At 39.5% G+C, this 23,090-nt stretch overlaps 1 protein-coding gene across 2 annotated transcripts in view; it reads right to left on the bottom strand.

Moving 5' to 3' along the window:
- SPRED1 (sprouty related EVH1 domain containing 1) overlaps positions 1–21,193 on the bottom strand; it is a 122,726-nt gene extending 101,533 nt beyond the window's left edge. The window contains exon 1 of one of the 2 annotated variants that reach the window (XM_055537323.1): positions 19,974–21,193. In XM_055537323.1, the coding sequence (XP_055393298.1) occupies positions 19,974–20,005 (32 nt within the window). In that variant the 5' untranslated portion in view covers positions 20,006–21,193. The remainder of the gene's footprint in view (positions 1–19,973) is intronic. The other variant, XM_055537324.1, reaches the window with a different exon arrangement.
- Between the last annotated feature and the right edge of the window lie 1,897 nt (positions 21,194–23,090).

The following is a 23,090-nucleotide window of genomic DNA, read 5'->3' as shown; positions in this document are numbered from 1 at the left end:
GGACGTATCACCGTCACAGACCTCCTGAAGCATGAACACACCTTCACTCTACAGCACTGTCGCCCAAAATGTTTAACTTCAATTTAATCAAGACTGAGCATCAGATAAATGCAAACTGAAGAACATTCTACAAAATACTTGGTCAGTATTCTTCAAAATAGTTTCAAAATTATGAAACAAAGACTGAAGAACTATTCCAGATTACAGGAAACAAAGAGACGTGAATACTTGCTACAACACGCAATGCTGGATTGGATCCTGAACTAGAAAACGACACTAACAGAACAACTGATAAAACTTGAAATAAGGCCTGTAGATAATATTATTATCAGTGTCAATTTCCTGTTTGGCTATTTAAGATACCAACATTTTAGAAAGCCAGTCGAAGAATATATGAATATTCTTGGTACATTTTTTCTTACCTTTTTGTAGGTCTAATATTATTTCAAATTAAGACTGTACACACACATGAAATTTCTGAGGAAACACAGCAATATGAGAACTACTTTATGCTTGCTTTACCAGTATCTGCCACAAACTTTTGAAAGCTCTTTTAGTATACAATAGAGAAAAATTCTCAAGATGATGTAGGCTGATGAGAGACAATGACAAAACAGCATGTGTATGTAAACCCTTCAATGCTTCTACCTTGTCTTCTCTGCCCATAAAATCTATAGTTTTTAATACAATAATTAAGAAGAAATGGAGAAAAATTACAGTAGCTTAAGTTCATGGCAAGTTACTTGAGGAGTTTGGAACCGCAACAACGTACTTCACCTAAAATGCCCCCTTTGTCTTCCTATCAAATTTAGGCTTTTTGCACCATTTATCTAGCTTTGATAACACAGCTCATGTTCTTACACTAAAACCTGACTCACGTGGACTAAAATATTACAAATGACTCATTTCAAAGCTCTTGCTAACCAAAGAAATGATTTTTAAAAAGAAAAGATTAAAGTATTTTTAAGTAAACATTAATATATATAATTTTATTTATATAGACTAGATTTATATGTATTAGATTTATATATAAAGATTTCATCTTTTAAGTAAACATCAATAAATGTAACTATTTATAATACATAATCTAAAGTCATAAAAAGGCTAAGTTCACAATAATCATCTACTCTCAGCTCTAAGTTGTTAAGACACTCAATCTTTTACCTTTGTTATAAGAATTTATTTTTATTTATTTGGCTACCCCAGGTCTTAGTTGCAGCGTGGAGGATTTCTACCTTCGCTGCGGCATGCGGGGTCTTTTTAAACTGCAGCATGCTGTACCTTTAGTTTCAGCGAGTGAACTTAGGTGCAGCATCCAGGATCTAGTTCCCTCACCGTGAATTGAACTCAGGGCTCTTGTGTTGGAGGCTTGGAGTCTTAGCCACTGGACCACCAGGGAAGTCCTTAAATCTTTTACCTTTCTTACACAGTAAAGAATCTGACTGCAATACCAGAGACCTGAGTTTGATCCCTGGGTTATGAAGATACCCTGGAGAAGGGCAGGGCTACCCACTCCAGTATTCTTGCCTGGAGAAATTCACAGCTTCTCTGCTGGCTCAGATGGTAAAGCATCTGCCTGCAATGCAGGAGACCTGGGTTCAATCCCTGGGTGGGGAACATCTCCTGGAGAAGGGACTGGCAACTCACTCCAGTATTCTTGCCTGGAGAATCCCATGGACAGAGGAACCTGGCAGGCTACAGTCCACTGGGTCACAAAGAGTCAGATACAACTGAGCGACTAACACTTCCACATTCAGAAACAATCTATCCTACCATAAAAACTTCAAAGTGAATTGAAAGACAAGACTGTAGCTACTTTAATCACCAGATTACTGAACTACATACAAAGTTATATACATAACATGTAAACATGTCTTTCCAAAATGAAGTAATTTTTACTTTCAATGTTTTTCCTCACTCTTCTGGGACTATCTTTTCCAATAGCAGGGAATCAAGTCCTTCATTACCAAAGAACCAATCATGTATTTCCAGTATCAGACTGAGAACTCTGTGAAGGCAAAAAGACTCAGATTTTACTCATCTGTATCCCCAAAGCTTATCGGCTTAACACCAGAAAACTTAAAAAATTTTAGTTCCAATCCTTTCTCCGGCAAATAATAAATGCTCATTAATGTTTGTTTTATCTATTTCACTCAGAATCAATATTAATGACTGTGCCAAAGCTAAGAGTAATGTAAAAACCAGAAGAAGGACTAAATGTGACTAGTAAGAAACGCTGCAACACCCTGATCTCCATCTGTTTGGCTGTTTCTGTCGGCCTACCACTTCAGCACACATGTATGACTGACGCTTACAGGGCTCACTGCACTCCAACATTTAACTACCACTACATGTGCAGCACACACATAATGGATTTGAATTAACAGACTTTACTGAAACAGTTCTAACTGCTATTTTTACAGCACCTAAACACTTAAAGATCTGAGGTTGAGGTAATATCCTACTTTGGCAAGATATATGGATAATTAAGTATATACAACTGGGTCTAGAACTTTGTCATTCAATATTAACCAAATAAACTGTCATCTATCACAGGAATCAGAATTTTAAAATAATATTTTATCTTAACTCAGTACCTAAAGGGTAAAACAAAAAACAAAACATTTACAGAGCAACTGGCAGCAGAGTACAAAGATGACTGGCTTAAAAAAACAAAACAAACAAAAAAACCCTCAAGAACAATACCTACAAACACTAAAGGAAAAAATTTCATTCAGCTCAACAGACGTATACACAAAAGCCTATGCTGAAATCAGTATACATTCACGTCCATGCCAGAATTTTGTTAGCTACTTAATAGCTTGCTGATGTACAGATAGTCACTCAGTCGTGTCTGACTCTTTGCAACGCATGGACTATAGTCCCCCCAGGCTCCTCTATCCATGGAATTCCCCAGGCAAGAATACTGGAGTAGGTAGCCATTCCCTTCTCCAGATGATCTTCCTAACCCAGGTCTCCTACACTGCAGGCAGATTCTTTATTGTCTGAGCCACCAGGGAAGCTGACAATATTCTATTAAACATAAACAATTAACTTTAAGTGAAATTTTACAATGAAATAAAGCATACTAAACTGTTTCACATCTTAAGATTTAAGAAACAGAAAATGTGAAAATTTTCTACATAGGAGACTATGTCAAGTTACAAAATACTAGAGCCAAAAATGCCAGGTATCATCTGAACCATCTTACTCATTCTACAAATGAGAAAACTTTGGTTTTTTAAGAAATTGCTTTTTAAAGGAAGACTACACAATGGACAGTGCTAACACAAAATAATATAAGGAAACAATAACCAAAACTCACTATCAAAAGCAAATAAAGACCAAGAATCTGATGGGGACAGAGGAAAAGGAAAGGAGAAGGAAAATCCATAAATGGGCATTTGGAAAGGTAAGGTATCACAACAGTTCAGAGGCTGGCCTCTGAAGTCCGACCTAACGAAGTTTGAATCCTATCATGTACTAATAGGTTAGTCCTCTCATGCCTCAGCTTCCTCGTCTATAAAACAGATGTAACAGTGCCCAACAGGATGGATGTGGGAATTTAAAAATTTATTAATTCATGTAAGCATTTAGAAGAGTGTCTGTCACACAGTAAGCAAAAAAAAAAAAAAAATGTTAGCAAATATCATCTGTTATAAAAATGTAGTTTTTATACCCCTTCTCTTACACTGCCAGTAGGAGTACAAATTGGAACTGCATGGGGACAGTTTTGTATTACCTTGTAAACTTGAAAATTTACAACATAACTTAAATCCAACTATTTTAACCCCAAATACATTAAAGAGAACATTTAGCATATATGTATTAGAATACTGCAAAAAAGTTCACAGTTGTAACACTCATGATAGCAAATACCTAAAAATAACTCAAATATTCTTAGACAACAGACTGTCTATATTGTGGTAATGTAACACAGTGGAGTATTATATGGCAGGGCAAATGAATAAAAAACTATAACAAAAAGAATGGAGACATCTTAAGACATTACTAAGCATAAAAAAAATCAGTGCAGGAGTTAATATACACTAAGTATATTCCTTTTGTTGTTGTTGTTTAGATGTATGGATTATAGCTTCAGGCTCCTCTGTCCATAGGATTTTCCAGGCAACAATATTGGAGTGCATTGCCATTTCCTTCCAGGAGATCTTCTCAGTCCAGGGACTGAACCTGTGTCTCCTGCATTGGCAGGCAGATTCTTTACCACTGAGCCACCAGGGAAGCCCATATTCCCTTTATAGATTTCAAAAATTATGAGACACTGTTAGGCGTACATATATATGATAAAGGTTTTTTTTAACAGGAAGTAAAGGAAATCAACTTTGAATGTTCACTGGAAGGACTGCTGCTAAAGCTCAAGCTCCAATACTTTGGCCAATACTTGATGTGAAGAGCCGACTCACTGGAAAAGACCCTGATGCTGCGAAGGACTGAAGGCAAAAGGAGAAGCAGGTGGCAAAAGATGAGATAGATAGCATTGCCAACTCAACGGACATGAATGTGAGCAAACTCCTGGATATAGTGGATACAGAGAAGCCTGGCATGCTATAGTCTGTGGGGTGGCAAAGTCAACCTCATGGACAACCTGGTGACTGAACAACAGCAACAAAATGATAAATACACAACACATGATAAAGTAACCTCTAGGAAGAGGTCAAAGGAATATAACAGCAGTATGTTAGGTAGATTTTAGCTATCATCAATGTCCTGATTCTTGGATTATACTAAGTGAATACTTGTTAAGTAAATAAAAAAGTAAAAATAATAGACTACAGAGGTCCATACATAGACCAATGATGACAGTACGAACCAAGATAATCATTAGTCTAATTCCGTGCACCAAAGGTTTTTAAAAGAAGAACTGAAAGTTAATCATAATCTGCTTTGGAATGAAAGGTCAAATGAGGTAATTCATGTTTGACATACAGCAAAATACTTAATACACTTCAGCAATTAATATTATCCAAAATGGAAGAATGTATCAGGATAAAATTCATACAATGTATAGAATAAATCGTAGAATAAAAGCCTATGACTCATAGAATAAAACACATTTCAAGATTTAAAATCTCCTCACACTAAACTAACCTCTTTCCCGTTTCCTGAAGTGGAAACCAAATCTAAAAAAGACAGAAGCAGGCGTGCTGCAGTCCACGGAGGTCACAAAGAGTTGGACACAACTTAGCGGCTGAACAACAACAAATAATCTTTAACCTTTAACTTAGCTATATTTTTTATATGTACCGATACCATTTAGTTCCCCAATCAGGCCCAGACATTTCGATTCTAATTCCTAGACTTTCCTCTTCTTCCTGAAGTCTTCTAAAACCTTTCCTTTTCCTGCCTTCTCTGCTTACTTCTATTTTTTTTTCCCAATCATCTAAAAAACACTTCTTCTCCCCATTGGTAAATCAAAACTCATACATACACAAATCCATTTTTATATAATTTTCATGCAAAAAGTAATTTATGGGTAAGAAAAGATTACTGTCTTCATAAGCACAGATGCTCAGACACTAAAAGACTTGCTCTAACTCACATAAGTAAATGGCAAAACTGAGACTAGAATCTGAGTTTCTTTTCTTTTCTATATAGATTTCCAGATTTTATAATGTGCCAACTGGCATAATTCTATTCTTTCTGATACAGGTAACTCACTATATATATAAATCATATGATCTATGTGACATTTTTAAAGAAACAAATCTTAAAATCCTTTCTATGTATTTTTTGCCTTTATAAAACTTTAACATGAGTGCAAAAAAGAAAATTTCTTCTGTGGGTAATTTCCTGCTATGTTCCAAGTTTTCTACAATGTGATTGTATTCTTTTTGTACTTCAAAAAGTTTCTATTAATCTTTGCTGGATTTTTATGTTCTTACTTTTTGTTTGAAAATGGCATCTGCTGTAATTACAGTGCACGATCATGACTTGCCCTTGAGCAACACCCTAATGTACTCTAAATGCTGCCTCTAACCAGAGTACACTTCCTCCCAGAAATGTGCCACACAAGTTAGAGACATATAATGCCATAGGATATAAATACACAAAGACTTTACAGTTAAAAGTTTTCCTTTTTTCCTAATATAAATGATTAAAAACATTTCATTTCATATTGAAAACACAACTCAATTATTGACTAAAATGCAATATTCATAGTATCTTTGAAATTGTTTATCAGATTTCAAAATAATTATATACTTTTTACAAGCTGCTTTGGGATACATTCCCAAATTCATGAATGATAAATTCGGGGCACTTCAGTGAAAGAAATCTGAGACGCAATGATGTAACGCTTATTATCTATAACCTAACTTCAGTGATTCAAATCTGAATTCCCCTACAATGCCTCACAACTCAACCCTGAAATGCACTGCCCTGAGAATCCTATACCTTTTCATATTATCTATTTTCATGAAATAATAAGCTGAACATAAATATAAATCTTTAGTACCAATAAGGAGACACATCCTTAAAGGACAATATTCCATAAATTGAACTGTAGTTCAGAACCTGGCACTTTTAACTACAAGTGTCTTAAGCAGCATTATTTTTACACAGAATAGATAAAATATCCTATAATTCTAATCTATAGAATGCAGAAATCAGCTTGTGTCATCTTAAGTCCAAGTTGTTTTACAAAAGGTTTTGTGTGTGTGTGTGTGTGTGTGTGTGTATGAATGCATGTATGTACCTATGCACACTTTGTTAAAAAATATAAAGTATTTGTTACTGTTACAGTCAAGAGTCTAAAGCTGTTTTAGGGTATGGGCCTTGGAGTCTCCGCCAGCTATTCAACTTTCTTAAGTCCCAGTTTTCTCACCTTTGTAATTGCAGGTAATACAGTAATAACATTTCAAGTAGCTGTTATCAAGACTAAATCTATCAAATGATTTTAAGACAATGCTGGTAGTCATTCCAACATTAGCTGTCACTTAATTACATATTAGGAGCTATGTAAAAAACCCACAAGGTACTAAAGAATAAAAATGAAATCTAAGAAATATGAGAATGCATTTATAAATAATCCACAATAGGCAAAAAATACAATTGTTTGAAAGCAACACTTCATAATTAGAATTTAAGGCCACATATTCTTTGACATTAAGTATTTCACTCCCATAAATGTACCTAAGAAATTAACTGAACAGAAAAAAAAAAAACAAATGTATGCAGAAAAGATGCTCATTACAATTTTATTGATAAGCCAAGAGCTGGACACCAAAGTGTTCACTAACAAGAAAATACCTATGTAAACTTATGGTACAACTTGATGAACTATTATAGACATTAAAATAATGATTACTAAAAAAAACCATGTGTAAGTATAGAAATTAAGTATATTTGATGAAAATAAATAATATTCATATATACACTATTAAAACAAATAAAAATATATCTGTACGGTACTAGAAACAACTGAAAACTATGCTGAGTTTTGTTCTTTTTTTGTCCTCCCCAAAACAAAGTCAGTGTCTTAGTCCATCAGCTTGCAGTAACAAAATACAACAGAATGGGGAAGGTAGCTAATAAACAACCAGAATTTATTTTTCACAACTCTGGAGGCTGAGAAGTTCAAGATTGAGATGCCAGCATGGCTGGGTAAAGGCCTTCTTCCTGGTTCACAGCTAGGGACTTTTCACATGGTGCAAGGGACTCTGTGGAATCTCCGTCCTCATGATTTAAGGCCCCACACCATTATACCATTGTCTCTGGGGGTTAGGATTTCAACATACTAGTTTGGTGGGGATATTCAGATATCAGAAATCAATCAAAAGGATTCAACTCAGTATTCCTCCTACTAAGGACCTAGCTGAAATAGTGTAAAAACCAAAAATGACTAGACATTAGCCAGTAATTATTAAGTCAAACTACTTTTGTATGATGTATGCTGGGACCGAGTACACAGTACAGATTCAGACTCAATAGGACCTATATAACTTAAAACTCAACATTCAAAAAACTAAGACCATGGCATCACTTCATGGCAAAGAGATGGGGTGGGGGGAATCAAAAAACAGTGACAGGCTTTATTTTCTTGGGCTCCAAAATCACTGCAGATGGTGACTACAATCATAAAATTAAAAGACACCTGCTCCTTGAAATAAAAGCTATGACCAACCTAGACAGCATATTAAAAAACAGAGACATTACTTTGCCAACAAAGGTCCGTTGAGTCAAAGCTATGGTTTTTCCAGAGGTCGTGTATGAATGTGATTGGACTATAAAGAAAGCTGAGCGCTGAAGGATTGATGCTTTTGAACTGTAGTTTTGGAGAAGACTCTTGAGAGTCCCTTGGACTGCAAGGAGATCAAACCAGCCAACTAAAGGAAATCAGTCCTGAATATTCTTTGGAAGGACGGATGCTGAAGCTGAAACTCCGATACTTTAGCTACCTGATGCAAAGAACTGACTCATTAGAAAAGACCCTGATGTTGGGAAACACTGAAGGGAGGAAGAGAAGGGGATGACAGAGGATGAGATGATTGGATGTCATCACCCACTCGATAGACAAGAATTTGAGCAAGCTCCAGGAGCTGGTGATGGGCAGGGAAGCCTGGTGTGCTGCAGTCCATGGGGTCAACAAAGAGTCAGACATGACTGAGCTGAACTGATAAAACTTAGAAGCTAACTTTGCTCTCTCCCGAAGTATCAAGATGAGGAAAATCTGCAAATGAAAACTCAGGTGATTATAGAGAGGCCAGCTTGTCCACTCATTCATCTACTTCTCTCCCCTTTCTTTTTGAAAAAATTATCATAGAGTTGAAAAAATATCTTAATTTGATAGACTACTTACTAAAGTTATTTGTTATATTTTCTTAACTCTTACTAAGTTGATTAAGTTTTTTGGATCAAATAAAATAACTCTCAAGAGAAAAAGCATACACATTTTTCATCGTATTTTTAAGCTCCTAATTTATGTTCATTTAGGACTTTGATTCATAGATAACTTCAAACTCGATCCTAAACCAAGTTTTAGTAACTACATATCTAAGGCTATTATTTTCTAAATAACAAATGACACAGTATCAGAGTAATAATGTTAAACATCAGGCTAAATCAAAATATTAACAAATGTTTGCTTTAGTTGCTGATGATTATAAAATGAACTAAACATAAGCATACAGACCTTTAGCTGTCCAAATCAAAGTCAGCACTAAGCCACAGCAACAAACTTCTAGCTAGCAGATCTAGCTCATGTCACCCATTATGAGTTCCTAGTTGATTACACAGGCAAAAAATTAAAAATCTAAATCTTTAATAACCTGAAAAAAAGACTCCTCCTCCCATCTCCCATGAAAGTAATTTCTCTCCCCCTCCATATAATCTGAAAGTTCCTTCATTAAACTCTGCAAAAGATGGCTTTTCCCCACTGCTGCTGCTGCTGCTAAATCGCTTCAGTCGTGTCCGACTCTGTGCAACCCCACCAGGGGTCTGCTGCTGCTGAGACAGCAGCCCACCAGGCTCCGCCATCCCTGGGATTCTCCAGGCAAGAACACTGGAGTGGGTTGCCATTTCCTTCTCCAATGCATGAAAGTGAAAAGTGAAAGTGAAGTCGCTCAGTCGTGTCCGGCTCTTTGTGATCCCATGGACTGCAGCCTACCAGGCTCCTCCATCCATGAGATTTTCCAGGCAAGAGTACTGGAGTGGGTGGCCATTGCCTTCTCCTTTCCCCACTGAAATTAGCTAATTTTTATGAAAGTGAAAGCTGTTCGGTCATATCCAACGCTTCGTGATCACACGGGACTGTAGTCCATGGAATTCTCCAGTCCAGAATACTGGAGAGGGTAACTTTTCTCTTCTCCAGGGGATCTTCCCAACCCAGTGATCGAACCCGGGTCTCCCACATTTCAGGCATGTTCTTTACCAGCTGAGTCACAAGGGCCCAAGGATACTGGAGTGGGTAGCCTATCCCTTCTCCAGTGGATCTTCCCGATCCAGGAATCAAATCCAGGTCTCCTACACTGCAGGTGGATTCTTTACCAACTGAGCTATCAGGGAAGCCAATTTTGATGGAGAGACATCGAATTTATTTATATGTATTTCCAAAATGTGCTCAGATGCTAAAATTGCTTTTAAAAATATACACAATAGAGATTTATATTATTTTTTGTGTGTTGGAATGTTTAAATTTTAAGTGTTTCTGAAAAGCAGCTTTTTAACATTTAAACTCAAATACAATTTTTCCATCAGGTCCATAATCCTTTTCAAAAAGTAACCCTACCTTCAGGCTAAATGAAAATGAGTGCTGATTATTTCATGAACATAGTACCCTTCTCCTCAAGAACTGAAAGTTCTTTTTAATATTCTCTTATCTCTAATCAAAAAATGTTATGGAGGGAGGAGGGAAGGTTACGTTTTATCTTTTAACATCCCTCTGAAGTAGGGACATGTTATCCTGGCTTTATAGATGGAAAATCAAGCACAAAGGCAGGTTACATGACTTGCCGAAGTCTTAATGGGACAGTCAGTAGTAACCACAGATCATGTTAATTATGAATACCAAGTCAATTATAGAAATTCAGTGAATTTTGTTTCAAAAAGATCTTTCTAACCGTATTAGGATTAAAGTATCCCCAAAATACAAAATGTTTGTCAAAGACAATATCATTTATTTGGATAAAGCCCTATAGTATCAGTCAACATTTTGGTCAGTCTCTCAGAAAATTCTTTAAGTTCATGGTAAGTTCCAAATCTGGATAATTTATTCACATGTCTAGCTTCCTTTCTATTTCCTAATTCCCAACACCATTATTATATGAGATCCTATCACTTCCAATACTCCCAACTCCTCCAGGATAAGCCCTTCCCTTTTCTTATTCTCTGTGACACCCTCCTTTTCAATTTCCAATTCCAAAACCCTTACTCCTGTTTCTTAAAATTGCAGTGGCAGATGTCAATATTCATATTCGATTTTAAGCAGCTCATCCCACACACTAATTAAATACAATGGCCCTGGCTCAGGATTCCTCTCCACCTCAACTTCTGATACCAACCCAGGAAACTGAACAGCCATACTAGTGAACTTTTAAAATATCCTAAAAAATCCTGGTTCCTCTACTCCAACAACCTGTTTCTACTTTAATCTTCCATCATGTTACTACTCTGGAGTCTGTGTTCTTTGATCAAAATCTATCTTTTCATTTCCCCACTTGCGCTCTACCAGTTCTTTTTATCAAAACTTATAATCCCTCAAAACAGTTGTCACTTCTACTTGTCAACCTATCACTTCAAGCTTATTTTTTTTTCTTCAAAATCTAGTCTGGCCATGAAATATATGAGGTACTGCTGCTGCTGCTGCCAAGTCATTTCAGTCATGTCCGACTCTGTGCGACCTCACAGACAGCAGCCCACCAGGCTCCCTCATCCCTGGGATTCTCCAGGCAAGAACACTGGAGTGGGTTGACATTTCCTCCTCCAATGCATGAAAAGTGAAAAGTGAAAGTGAAGTCACTCAGCTGTGTCCGACTCATAGCGACTCCATGGACTGCAGCCTACCAGGCTCCCGCGTCCATGGGATTTTCCAGGCAAGAGTACTGAGTGGGGTGCCACTGCCTTCTCTGATATGAGGTACAGTGTGGTATAAATACAGTGCAATTTGAATCTCAGTTCTACCACTCACTCTCTTGCATCTACAAGTAAGTCACTAAAACTCTTTTAAGTCTTGGTTATCTCAATTGTAAACTATGGATAATACTTAGTTCACATGGTCATTAGGAGGATTAAATCTAGCACAGTATCTGACCCAAGCAATAAAACAGTTTGCAAGACTCCTCTTTCCTGGGCCGTGCTCTCCCAATTAACAACCTTCCCTTATTTTTTGTTTTCCTCTTCTCCATTATCAACATCACCTCATTTAATAAATAATCTCAACTCCAAACTTCCCCCTAAACTTATGTAATCTTACTTTTTGCTGTCTCCACTTCATCACTTCCCATTTTGTCTAATTTCTCTCCTACCGCTCAAGACTTTTCTGTCTTTTATTGTCCCTTCTCTGCTGCTGCTGCTGCTGCTAAGTCGCTTCAGAAGTGTCTGACTGTGCGACCCCATAGACGGCAGCCGACCAGGCTCCCCCATCCCTGGGATTCTCCAGGCAAGAACACTAGAGTGGGATGCCATTTCCTTCTCCAATGCATGAAAGTGAAAAGGGAAAGTGAAGTCGTTCAGTTGTGTCCGACTCTTAGCGACCCCATGGACTGCAGCCTACCAGGCTCCTCCGCCCATGGGATTTTCCAGGCAAGAGTACTGGAGTTGGGGTGCCATTCCCTTCTCACTCTCCCTTAAAAACACTCCTGATTCTCACTATTCATTTTCTATTACTTTTTAACATTATCCTTGGGCAATTCTTCACTGGCTTCAACTGCAGGCATACTTTGCAGATACTGTAGTTCAGTTTCAGATTACTGAAATATCTTCTATGCTTGTTTTTCAGTTCCCCCTCCCCACCAGCCTCTCTTCTTGGAATGCCCCTCCTCTTCCCATTGCCCTCATCTCTGGCTGACTCCTAAATACCATCTCTTTTCTGAAGGCCTCCTTCACACACAACTCCCACTCTGCAGTTCACCAAAGGTAAAATTACTTTCTTCTTAAGCCTTGAAGACTTCATAACCAGAGCACTCAGCACATTTCAGAGGGATCTAGTTCCCTTGCTGGATAGTGAAAGCAGTTATCAGGTTTTACTTATCTTTGTATCTCCAGGGCTAAAGAAAAGTCAAGTGCCTAATAGGCACTCAAATGTCACTGAAGTGAGCTTCAAGAAAAAGTTACTAATGGTATCTGACCTGAAAAACTAAGAAATCCATATATATAACTTAGCAACTAAAATTCTGAAATGCTTTTACATATAATTAAAGGGACAAACCCAGAACTGATCCCTAATTCCAATCTCAAAATACCAATGTAATTCACAACAGAACAGTGAAAGAAGTTTGGTGATTTTATGCCAAAGTTAATCATTAACATTCTGATGTGGTAAAAGTTATAACTTTGAAAAAGTAGCATCAAAAAAGTCAAAGTTCACTAAATTCCATCTAAAGTTTGGTAATCCAACTACTGGATACTAAAACATTAACAAATACTGCGTATTTGCGAAAGTAATCGCTAACCAAGTGAAGAGACAAACAAAATGTGTCTAATCATAAGTATAGCATCATTATATACTTCCAAGAGACAATTAAATTCTGCATTCCACGTCATAATGCCCTTTATTGAAACTATAATACCTGTTTTACAGGTAACATTTAGAAATAAAATGATAAAACTGATATTAAAATTTAATTTCCAATTACTCTTAAATTTAGAAATGCTTATTCTTCACACTCTAAATATAGAAAGAAAATGCCTTCCAAAGTAATTTTAAAATTTCATATACTAGGTAATTTCTACTGTTTAATCCTACATTTACAAGCAACATGGATGATCTATTAAATGTGGATTTCTAAAATACAAAGAAAGTCACTCAGGATTCTTGAACTAAAAGCAATCCTAAAAAGTGGATCAAATACAATCTCATTATAAATCAGAAAAAGTAAAATTCTAGGAAGCAGAAAAATAATATAAATCCATATTTATGAACATTTATATTATAAATCTATAAAGTATGGACATTCACTTCCCTACTATAAGCAGAGACCAAATGACAATCTGGCATTTAAGATTGTATCATTTGTTTTCCTTATTCTTCAAATGTGACAAACTATATTGATTTTCTCATGTTGACATTCTCGCAATCTCACAATAAATCCAGTTTGACTGTGAGGCTTTGTTGTTTTTAGTTCACTGAATTGTGTTTAATTTGCTACTTTTTGAAAATTCTCAGCCAGTATCTCTCAGTATTTCCTCTCCCCCATTATTTCTTCTTTTGGAACTGTTAGCTGCATCTTGGACTTGTTCATCTTATCGTTCACATTTCTTAACCTTCCTATTCTATATCTCTTTCTTTGGGTTCAGTCTTTAGGACCTCAGTCATAGTAGGAAGATTTTAACCTTTTGTGCCATGGACCTCTTTGGCAGTTCTAGTGAGGTCAATGGCCCCCTTTCTCAGAATATTAAAGATTTTAAATAAAATACGTAAGATTACAAAATTATAATTATATTGAAATATTATCAAAATATTTTAAATTTTGGTGCTTGCTTCGGCAGCACATATACTAAAATATTTTTAATTTTGATAGAGTAGTAATGTTCCTGTATTAACATATTAAAATGCAAGCTCTACCAATGGCTTAATAACTATAATAATTTCAAACTAGTGATGGCAGTAAGTCCTATTTCAAGATATTAGAAACAACCACACAGGAAACGTACTGTATGGGGAAAAAATATGATTCTATTGGTGTTATGCATTGAACTGAATCTCTCCAACAAGACGTTAGGTCCTAACCCCCAGTACCACAGAAAGTGACCTTATTTGGAAAGACAGTCACCATAGATGTAATTAATTAAGAGAAGATCATAGTGGAGCTGAGTGGGCTCCTACTCCATTATGACTAGTGTCCTTAAGAGAAGATGGCCATGAGACACATGTAGCACTTTGTTAGACCAGCCCTGCGAAACTAACATAGTTGCTGTCACAAGTACCTCTAACCCTGCTATGGTTGCTGGTATTTTCTTCAATTATGAATGCAGACACATTTCAGGTAGAGATTAGTAAAAGCACTCTGAGACATAAGCCCTTATGTCTAAATCAATTACCATCTCAGTCTGAGATCCAGTACTCATTAACTATGCTTTAGCAAAAATAATGAACTATGTTTAAACAAAAATATACCAACAATTTTTTTTCCTTCCCATTACAAACCATTCTGAGTGCCACAAAAACAACACCTTGTGGGTCTGTTAAGACTTTGGTTCTAGACTCTAAAATGAGATGCCACTATCACACAAAACTTGCAATAACCAGCAAGTTAAACTTAAAAGAACGAAACAATTCATTATCTGAGTTAATTTCTTACACTGAATAAATGTGAAATTATCCTCTAGTGTTAGATTAACATTTGTGTGAATAACCAAATGAAAAGACTGACTTTTGACACTTCTAGGCCAGTAAGTAAAGCATGAGAGCTGGTATCTTAATACATTTCTCTTAAGATCTACCCCAAAAGCCTTTTGTTCACTTATTCATCTAAAGACCATATTTATTTAAAAAAATAAAAGTTTTCCATCTGTGATTAATATTATCAAAGACACAGGGTTATTAAATTAAGCTCAAAATGAGGAAGCCTTTAGAGATTAGGAATGCACCAACTGTTTCCAAATGTATCTTGGTTCTTCAAAATTCATGCTTCTACTTCATCATCCTATGAGATCTACTGGAAGTTTTTCATTTCCTTAAACATATCAAAATCAACAATATAATAAAACTGACCAATTAACAAACACATATGTTACCATGTTTTAGCCTATGTAGTCTAATACATGTAGCCTATGTAGTCTAATACATGGAGAAGGCAATGGCACCCCACTCCAGTACTCTTGCCTGGAAAATCCCATGGATGGAGAAGTCTGGTGGGCTGCAGTCCATGGGGTCGCTAAGAGTCAGACACGACTGAGCGACTTCCCTTTCACTTTTCACTTTCATGCATTGGAGAAGGAAATGGCAGCCCACTCCAGTGTTCTTGCCTGGAGAATCCCAGGGACGGCAGAGCCTGGTGGGCTGCCGTCTCTGGGGTCGCACAGAGTCGGACATGACTGAAGCGACTTCACAGCAGCAGCAGTCTAATACATTAGACTGTAAGTCTAATGACTTACAGTGTGTCTATCTCTGTATTACTTTAGGATAATTTAGAACAAGAAGAGCCCATGATGATGATTAGTTCAAATTCCTTGATTTACAAGTTAGCAAACTGAGGGCCCCAAAGGCTGTCACTTGCCCAGAATCAGAGAATAAATTAGGTACAGTTAGGACAGAAACTCAACTCCCAAGTCCAAGACCAATGTTCTTTACATTACAGTGGTGTCTGACTCTTTGTGACCCCAGATAGCAGCTCACCAGGCTCCTCCATTCATGTAATTCTCCAGGCAAGAATACTGAAGTGGGTTGCCATGCCTTTCTCCAGAGGATCTTTCCAACCCAGGGGTGGAATCTGGGTCTCTCACATTGCAGGCAGATTCTTTACCATCTGAGCCACCAGGAAAGCCCCGCATAAAAGCTGGTGAGAGTTACATAAATTATTAATGCCTTTTATATGATCATTTTAATCCTCTTTATATTTAAAAACAGTGCAGTTGCTCCACAACCAACTAACAAGTTTTCTGTTTTCTAAAAAATCAATTTTATTATCCAGACAATTAAAAAATAGGAATACAATCTCATTTCCACCTTCAAAGTGGGCAAAAATTTTTTTCAAAGAGAATTGGACAGACATTTCAAGGCATAAGCACTCTCACATGTTGAGTCTTCTTTTCTAGAGAGCAATTTAGCAGAAAGAGTAGGACAACTTAAAATTTGCATATTTTATTCAATCTCTAAACTATTTCAAGGAGAAAAAGGTACAAATTTGGATGAAGACACAACTTAGGATCAAAGGCAGCACTGTTCAGAAATAACAGAAAAATAGTAGATCAATTAAAATATGGTATACACTGACTATAATGTAGGTGTTAAAAATTATGTTTTAGGAACTATTTAATGATAACAGAAAATATTCATATATATTAAGGTATGACAGTACCCTACTATGCAACTCTACTCTGCTGAAACTACATGTGTATACATAAATTACATAATACATGTGTAAAGCATTTATCACAGATTTTTACTCTTGGCACATAGTAAAAACCAGATAAATGAACATGATTCATGGAGAGTTTGACTACATATCAAATGTTTAAATACTGTTATGTGAATGGCAGAAATGCAAATACATTACTTATTCACTTTAAAGACCAGTTTGTGCATCATTTGAAATAAACTATCACTCTTGCATGGAGGATTTTTTGTTGTTTTTAATAACACTTTTAACGCAGTTACAGTTCCTACTGAAGGCTGGAGAAGAAAAGCAGACTTTCACCAACCCTCCCCAAGTGTGGCATTGTGTAAGACGAAGTGTTACAGGCTTACAGAATTACTTACTTAGTTTAAATATATTACTTACTTGATTAAATATATACCCGCAATCAACCTCTGAGAACTATTTATTTCTCTCTCTACACATAACTCTAATTTCAAATAAGCATGTACTAAAAGGTTTCAAAATGAGGCCTCTAAAGGCCTTACTTGATTTTACCACAATGACTATCTAGAAAAGGTTAATGGTTTTCTAAGACACTGGTAATCTGCACTCTTTTTAAAAGTCAAAATCAGGTGAAAAACATACAAGTGTTAAGAACAGTCTCTAATTACCTATTGATTATGGATTTTTAAAAAAGAGAGAAAAGAAAAAGGAAAAAATATACATAAGGCTCCAATAAAAACCATGTATTAGGGCAATTTTAAACTATGCTAAGGCTTTAAGGGCATCTACCATAACATCTGTTTCTTCCTAATACATGTAATTGTAAATATTAAATTTCCACTTGGAAACATTATAAAGAGCAGGTACCTAAATTATCAGGATAAAGTCTACATTCCAAAGAAGTTCACTCTTTCTGATTTACCTACTGTACTAACAATGCAGGCTCTAATAAACTGATTTATCAGACGAACACATCACTTTCTAAAACAAAAAAAAGTAAAACCCACAACAGTTTGTCCCCACGAAGAGTTAACATCTCATGGCAAAAATGGTATGTTAAAACACACTATTCTCGACCTATCAAAATTAACATAACAAAGCCCCTAGCAGGAAAAAATTTAATAACAAACCAGGATAAATTAGTGAAAACATAATTCTTAAGTCTGAATGAGATAATTTCCAAATTGTCCCATACTAAGTACATTAATTATTTTAAAGGCAATTTTACCATTAACAAATATTGTCATTAGGTGCTTCGAATATCAAAATCTCTGAGACTAAATCACCGGGAATATTTACATTCATTTTTAGTGCAAAAGCAGTTATCATTCACTGGTAATCACTACAACAAAAAACTGGTACTCTCAATTTGTCCATGGTAAGTATTACAAGAGTCCCCTTAAAAACTGTGTTTTACAAGTGTGTCAATTCACATTTCCATATTAGCGTTTCTATCAGCTGCATCCATAAAAGGAGGTATTCAATATTTTACTTTAAATACGGTAATTAGTCTTCCCCCATCCCCAAAATAGAACCTGACATTTTGATCCAGGCTACTTTCTTAAAAGAAGGTATCAGCAAAAAGTACCGTCATTCTGTTCACGGGTTTTAGCAGTTTTTCTCTTAACTAAGGCGTTATCTGAGATACTTCTTGATCTCTCTCAAAGTAGGTCTAATCTGCGGGCGGCTGTGAGACAGTGTACAGCACTGTGAATGGCCAGCCAGGTATTTTATGAATGGAGGCGATCACGTGATCCCAGCACCTCCCCGAACTGATATTTCCCACATAACTGTGTCAACATTCTGAGAACAGGGGTAGTTGTTTGTGTGGGCGTATATTTTTGAATTTAACCTATAACTTCGATTTCTCCTTACTTTCTGAACTCAAAACTTGACATTAAGACTGGCAGTTGAGCTTCAAATTTCTTCCTGGGAAATCCTTTCAAGATGTCCAAGGTGATGGATGTTTAATTATTTTTTTATGAATGAAAAGTGTGCTATGCAAATGAGGGCGATTCACAAAAAGAGAGAGAACATGGCGGCCACTTCTGCTTCTAGACTGCACTGACACTGCAGCAATCCACCTTCTCCCACAGCCCGCTCGTCAAGAGTGTGTTGTGGGTGGGGGGTGGGGGGACGCTGCTCTGCATTTCTCAAGCTCTTTTATGTTAAACAAGCCTAGGCTTTGGACTTTAAAGCTCTCAGAAAGGTCTGACTCGAGGAATGCTCTTTACTTAAAGGAATGCGTCCTAGGACTAGTCCTAACTCACTTAACTCTTTCCAACCCTCCGAAGAGAAACAAAACTTGAATTTAATAACAAGAAAACGGACACGAATATTCTCATGGAATTAAATTCCGTCTCCACAGAAAACTGTTGCAGCCTCATTATTCCTCCAGGCAGCTGTTATGTTACAGCAAAATATTTAAAAGGCAAAGTATTTTGCTTGGAAAACATAAGGACAGCCCAAATAAACAAAAACTTAAGCTGAGATGTTCTACAAGTTAATGAATGAAGTCATCAACGTGTTCAGCAATGTAAACACTGTTAAATCGACGTGAACGGTGTTTCAATGTAGCTGAAAGATAAAATTTAGATCTCAAAATTTTCCTATGCTCCTCATAAAGACAAGTCCAGCGTTCGCAAAAGCAAAATAGAATAGTTCAACATTGCCCACACTCCAGGTGTCCCCAAAGCTACAGAAATTATAAAAATGCTTCCCTAGCTCCATTTTTTACAAAAATTTTACAGGTCATAAGTTTAAAAAGGGTGAGGGGCGGGGGGAGGCTTAATCGGTATTTAAGAAGCACTGACTCATCGAATTAAGATTCAAGTGCAGTTTGATGCAGGAGGTGCTCCCACACATTAATTTCCAAGTGAAACAGCTATAAAGGAGGCAAAATGGATATTTAAGGTATGTTGATTGGTGTGCTAAAGTGAAAAAGGACAGGCCAGAGGTCTTCCAGTCACTGGGTGGGATAATTGCTACCCCTCCTCCATCCAACCATATTATTCCATCTCATGGACAAACAATTGCCATCCCAGGCCAAATTCAATACCTTCTCCCAGAAGAAAGCAACTAAATGCTGGGGGTGGGGGTCCGGGGTTCCTGCCATTAAATAAAATGGCTCAAGAAATCAAATGTTTTCTCTAGAACAAGATGCACTCGAACTCTCCACGGTTGCAAGCACCCAAGTCCCCGAGGAGGTCTGGGGAGGCGTCGAGGGAAAATGGGGCGGTGGGGGCGGTTAGTAATCAAAATCAGTGAGGTGCTTACTCGTTGTCAGAAGTCGCCGTCTCCTCGCTCATCTTTCCCTCACCGCGATCCGATCTGGAGATGGAGGAGCAACAGCAGGCAGAGGAGCAGCAGCAGCACTGAGGGGCAGGAGGCAGCGGCGGCCGGGGGGGCGCGGGGGCAGCGGCTCAGGGGCCTCACCATGGTGGATGCCTCACCCGGAATGGTGCCCCCCCAGCCGGGAACCCCGGCCACCCCCGCAGGGGGGTGGCGGCGACAACCTCCACCGTGGCGACCCCAGCCTCTTCCCCCGCCTCAGCGTCCAGCCAAAGGATCCGAGGAGGCCGGGGAGGGTGGGAGCCAAGCAGAAAAGGAAGGGGGGGCTGCGAAGGTGGACTGGAGACCGGCTCCTCGGGCCACGGGTGGAGCGCGGCGGGGTCCGGCCAGGAAGGAGCAGGCAGGAGGATTGAGAACCCAGGAGCAGAGGCGGCGCTTCCCTCAGGGATGCGGCGAGGAGGAAGCAAGGATCCGCTTGGTGGGGGCCGGCGGGGGGGTGCCGAGGCCAGGCTCCGGGCGGCGGCGACGCGGTCCTGCCGGAGCCCACCCCACCATCTCCCGCCTCGCCGCCGGCTGCCCGCTCAGCCCCGGGCGGCGATCGGGCCGGTCCTTCCGGACGAGCAGAAGCGGGCGAGGGGCCTCACGGCGGCGGATTCCTCCAGACACGCTCCGGCCGGGACGACTCCAGAAGAGGGAGGAGGGGGCGGCGGGGCGCGTGTGAGGCAGGGTCGAGCGAACCTATCGCCCTCACCCGGGTCGGAGAAGAGCGGCACGCCCGAGGGGCAGGGTCCCGAGAAGAGGCGGCAGAGCGAGAAGACCCGCCGCGGATGCCCCACCAGACGGTGCCCACCAGCAGCTCCGCGGGCCAGCTCCTCACGCTCGCCAGAGGGGAGCCGCGAGAGGGGCGGCGGAAGCGCTCACGCCGCCCGCTCCTTCCGCCGCCGCCGCTGCCCGAACCGGGGGCGCCCGCGGGAGAAGGAGGCGAAGTAGTCCCTGGCGATTTCTGCAGGCCGCCGGCTTCCCGGAGGGCCAGAGCGGGTACGGGGCGGGGTTGCCGCGCGGGGTGCCCGGACTGAGAGGGCGTGTAGGTAGGAGAACTAAAAGCTGCGACCTCCGGACGAATCACTGCAACTCGAAGTCGTGTGCAGCATAGCAAGTTTCAGGAAAGTAGTTCCCTCCTCCCTTCATTTCCCAAATCGTTGTCGAGCCACCGAGCGGGGAGAGGAGGAGGGAGGCGGAGGGATACGCAGGCACCGTGCTCGTGTGCGTGCGCGCGCTCCAAACTCTTGGCACGCCGCGAAAGGGGGCGGGGGTGGGAGCTGCACGGGGAGCCGCTCGGGAGGTTGCATTGTTGCGGCGCGCTGCTCCCCGTTACTTGCTTTGGAATATTCTGGTTGTTTGAACAGAAAAACTAGAGTGACAGTGTGCTCCAGGAGGAAACTGGAGGCCGCTCTGTTCTGCTATGTGTTTGTATGTGTGTGTGTGTGTTTTCCTTGCAAAGAATGGAATTGGCATGAGTTCATCTTTAGTTGGTGGGGGTTGGAGAGAGGGACTGTACAAAGAGAGCTCCGCCTGCTGTCCCTCTGGTTGCACTGCTGCAGTCTCCTAGCTGCATGCCCAGAGTGTGTGTGTATGAGAGAGAGAAAGAGAGAGCGAGAAGAGAAAGAGTTTTAATATCTTGGATTCTTACTGCGCAAGGGGTATGCTGCGCGGGGCATTCATCTCTGAAAGCTAGACTGGTTATTAATGGAGAACGACTCCCATTGAAGCCCTGGGTAGGCGTGTTACAAGAATCTGGCGCAGCCAGAAGCACAGGAAATAACTCCCGCTGCGAGTGAGGTTGCATAACTATAGCGCAGAAGATGCCTCTGTGGCACGCACGAACTGCTCTAAACGGAGGCGAAACGATTATTCAATAGGCAGCTGTCACGTTTGCATTGTTAGAGGGCAGTGTGTGCATTCAGCTCAAAAGGTTTTTGCACAGAAACCTGCTGGGGTTGCGGGCTGGAGTCGAGGTCTGCGGGACCGGAGGACTCAGAGTTCCTGTCTGCAAATTCTATTATCCCTTCTCTACCTAGAAAGCCAGCCTATACATGATCTGGCCTGGGGGACTGAGTCCCAAGTTTCTAACTCATCTCCCTAGGTATCAGTCTAGCTCTGTACGCAGTGCTTGTCTGTCGTTCTTAGGTTTGTGCGACCTGAGAATGAAGGTCGTTGCTCCTGCCACCCTGAAGGGTAGGACAGTTCCTGAGGAAGAAGAAAGTGGGAGAACTCCTCAACAAACCAGCACTCCTCTTGCTATCTCCAGAAAGTGTCACGGTCGCTGTTCTCAGGAGCCCCACACTAGCCTACTAACAGTGTTTTGGACGTTATTATTTTAGTGACAAAGTCGTGTCCGACTCTTTGCGACCCCATGGGCTGTAATCCACCAGACTCCTCTGTCCATGGGATTTCCCAGGCAAGAATACTGGAGTGGGTTGCCATTTCCTTCTCCAGAGGAACTTCCTGACTCAGGGATGGAATCCCAGTCTCTTGTCGTGGCAGGCGGGCTCTTTACTGCTGAGCCACCAGGGAAGCCTGTTTGGATACAGTAGGTGTTTAATAAACGTTTGGGGGAATAAAGTTTAGTCAGTCTGCCCAGAAAACTATTCTATTGATTTCTAAGGTTTCTTTATGTAACTCTTGCTTCCAGCCTCAAAGCAGAATTGTCCTTTCTCACAGGGAGGAAGAGATAAAGGGATCCTCCATAGTCAGAGGTTACCTCTGTTACCTCTGAACCTGCGTTTTTGATCTTGTTTCTGCAAGGAACTTTTAACTGCGGGTATTGGTACTAGCCCGCTCTCCTTCCAGTGCTACTGCTCACCACTTTGGCAGCTCCAATTTGAATCAAGTCCCATCAGTTTTAATTTGTGTTCTAGACAGTTTGTATTCCAGGCAAGTTCCTTAAACTCTGTGCCTGTGTCAATTGGGCTAATAGTACCTAATTCCTAGAGTAGCTGTACCGATTAATGAGGTGATAATATACAGAAAGCACTTAGAACAGACTTAGAACTCAGTAAGTCTCACTGTTTCCATGATTTTGTAAAACAGAGATAATAATAA

The sequence above is a fragment of the Bubalus kerabau genome, chromosome 10, assembly GCF_029407905.1.
Source record: "Bubalus kerabau isolate K-KA32 ecotype Philippines breed swamp buffalo chromosome 10, PCC_UOA_SB_1v2, whole genome shotgun sequence".
Classification (NCBI taxonomy): domain Eukaryota; kingdom Metazoa; phylum Chordata; class Mammalia; order Artiodactyla; family Bovidae; genus Bubalus; species Bubalus kerabau.
The sequence above is the reverse complement of the archived record's forward strand: the minus strand, read 5'-3'. Positions and strand labels throughout refer to the sequence as shown.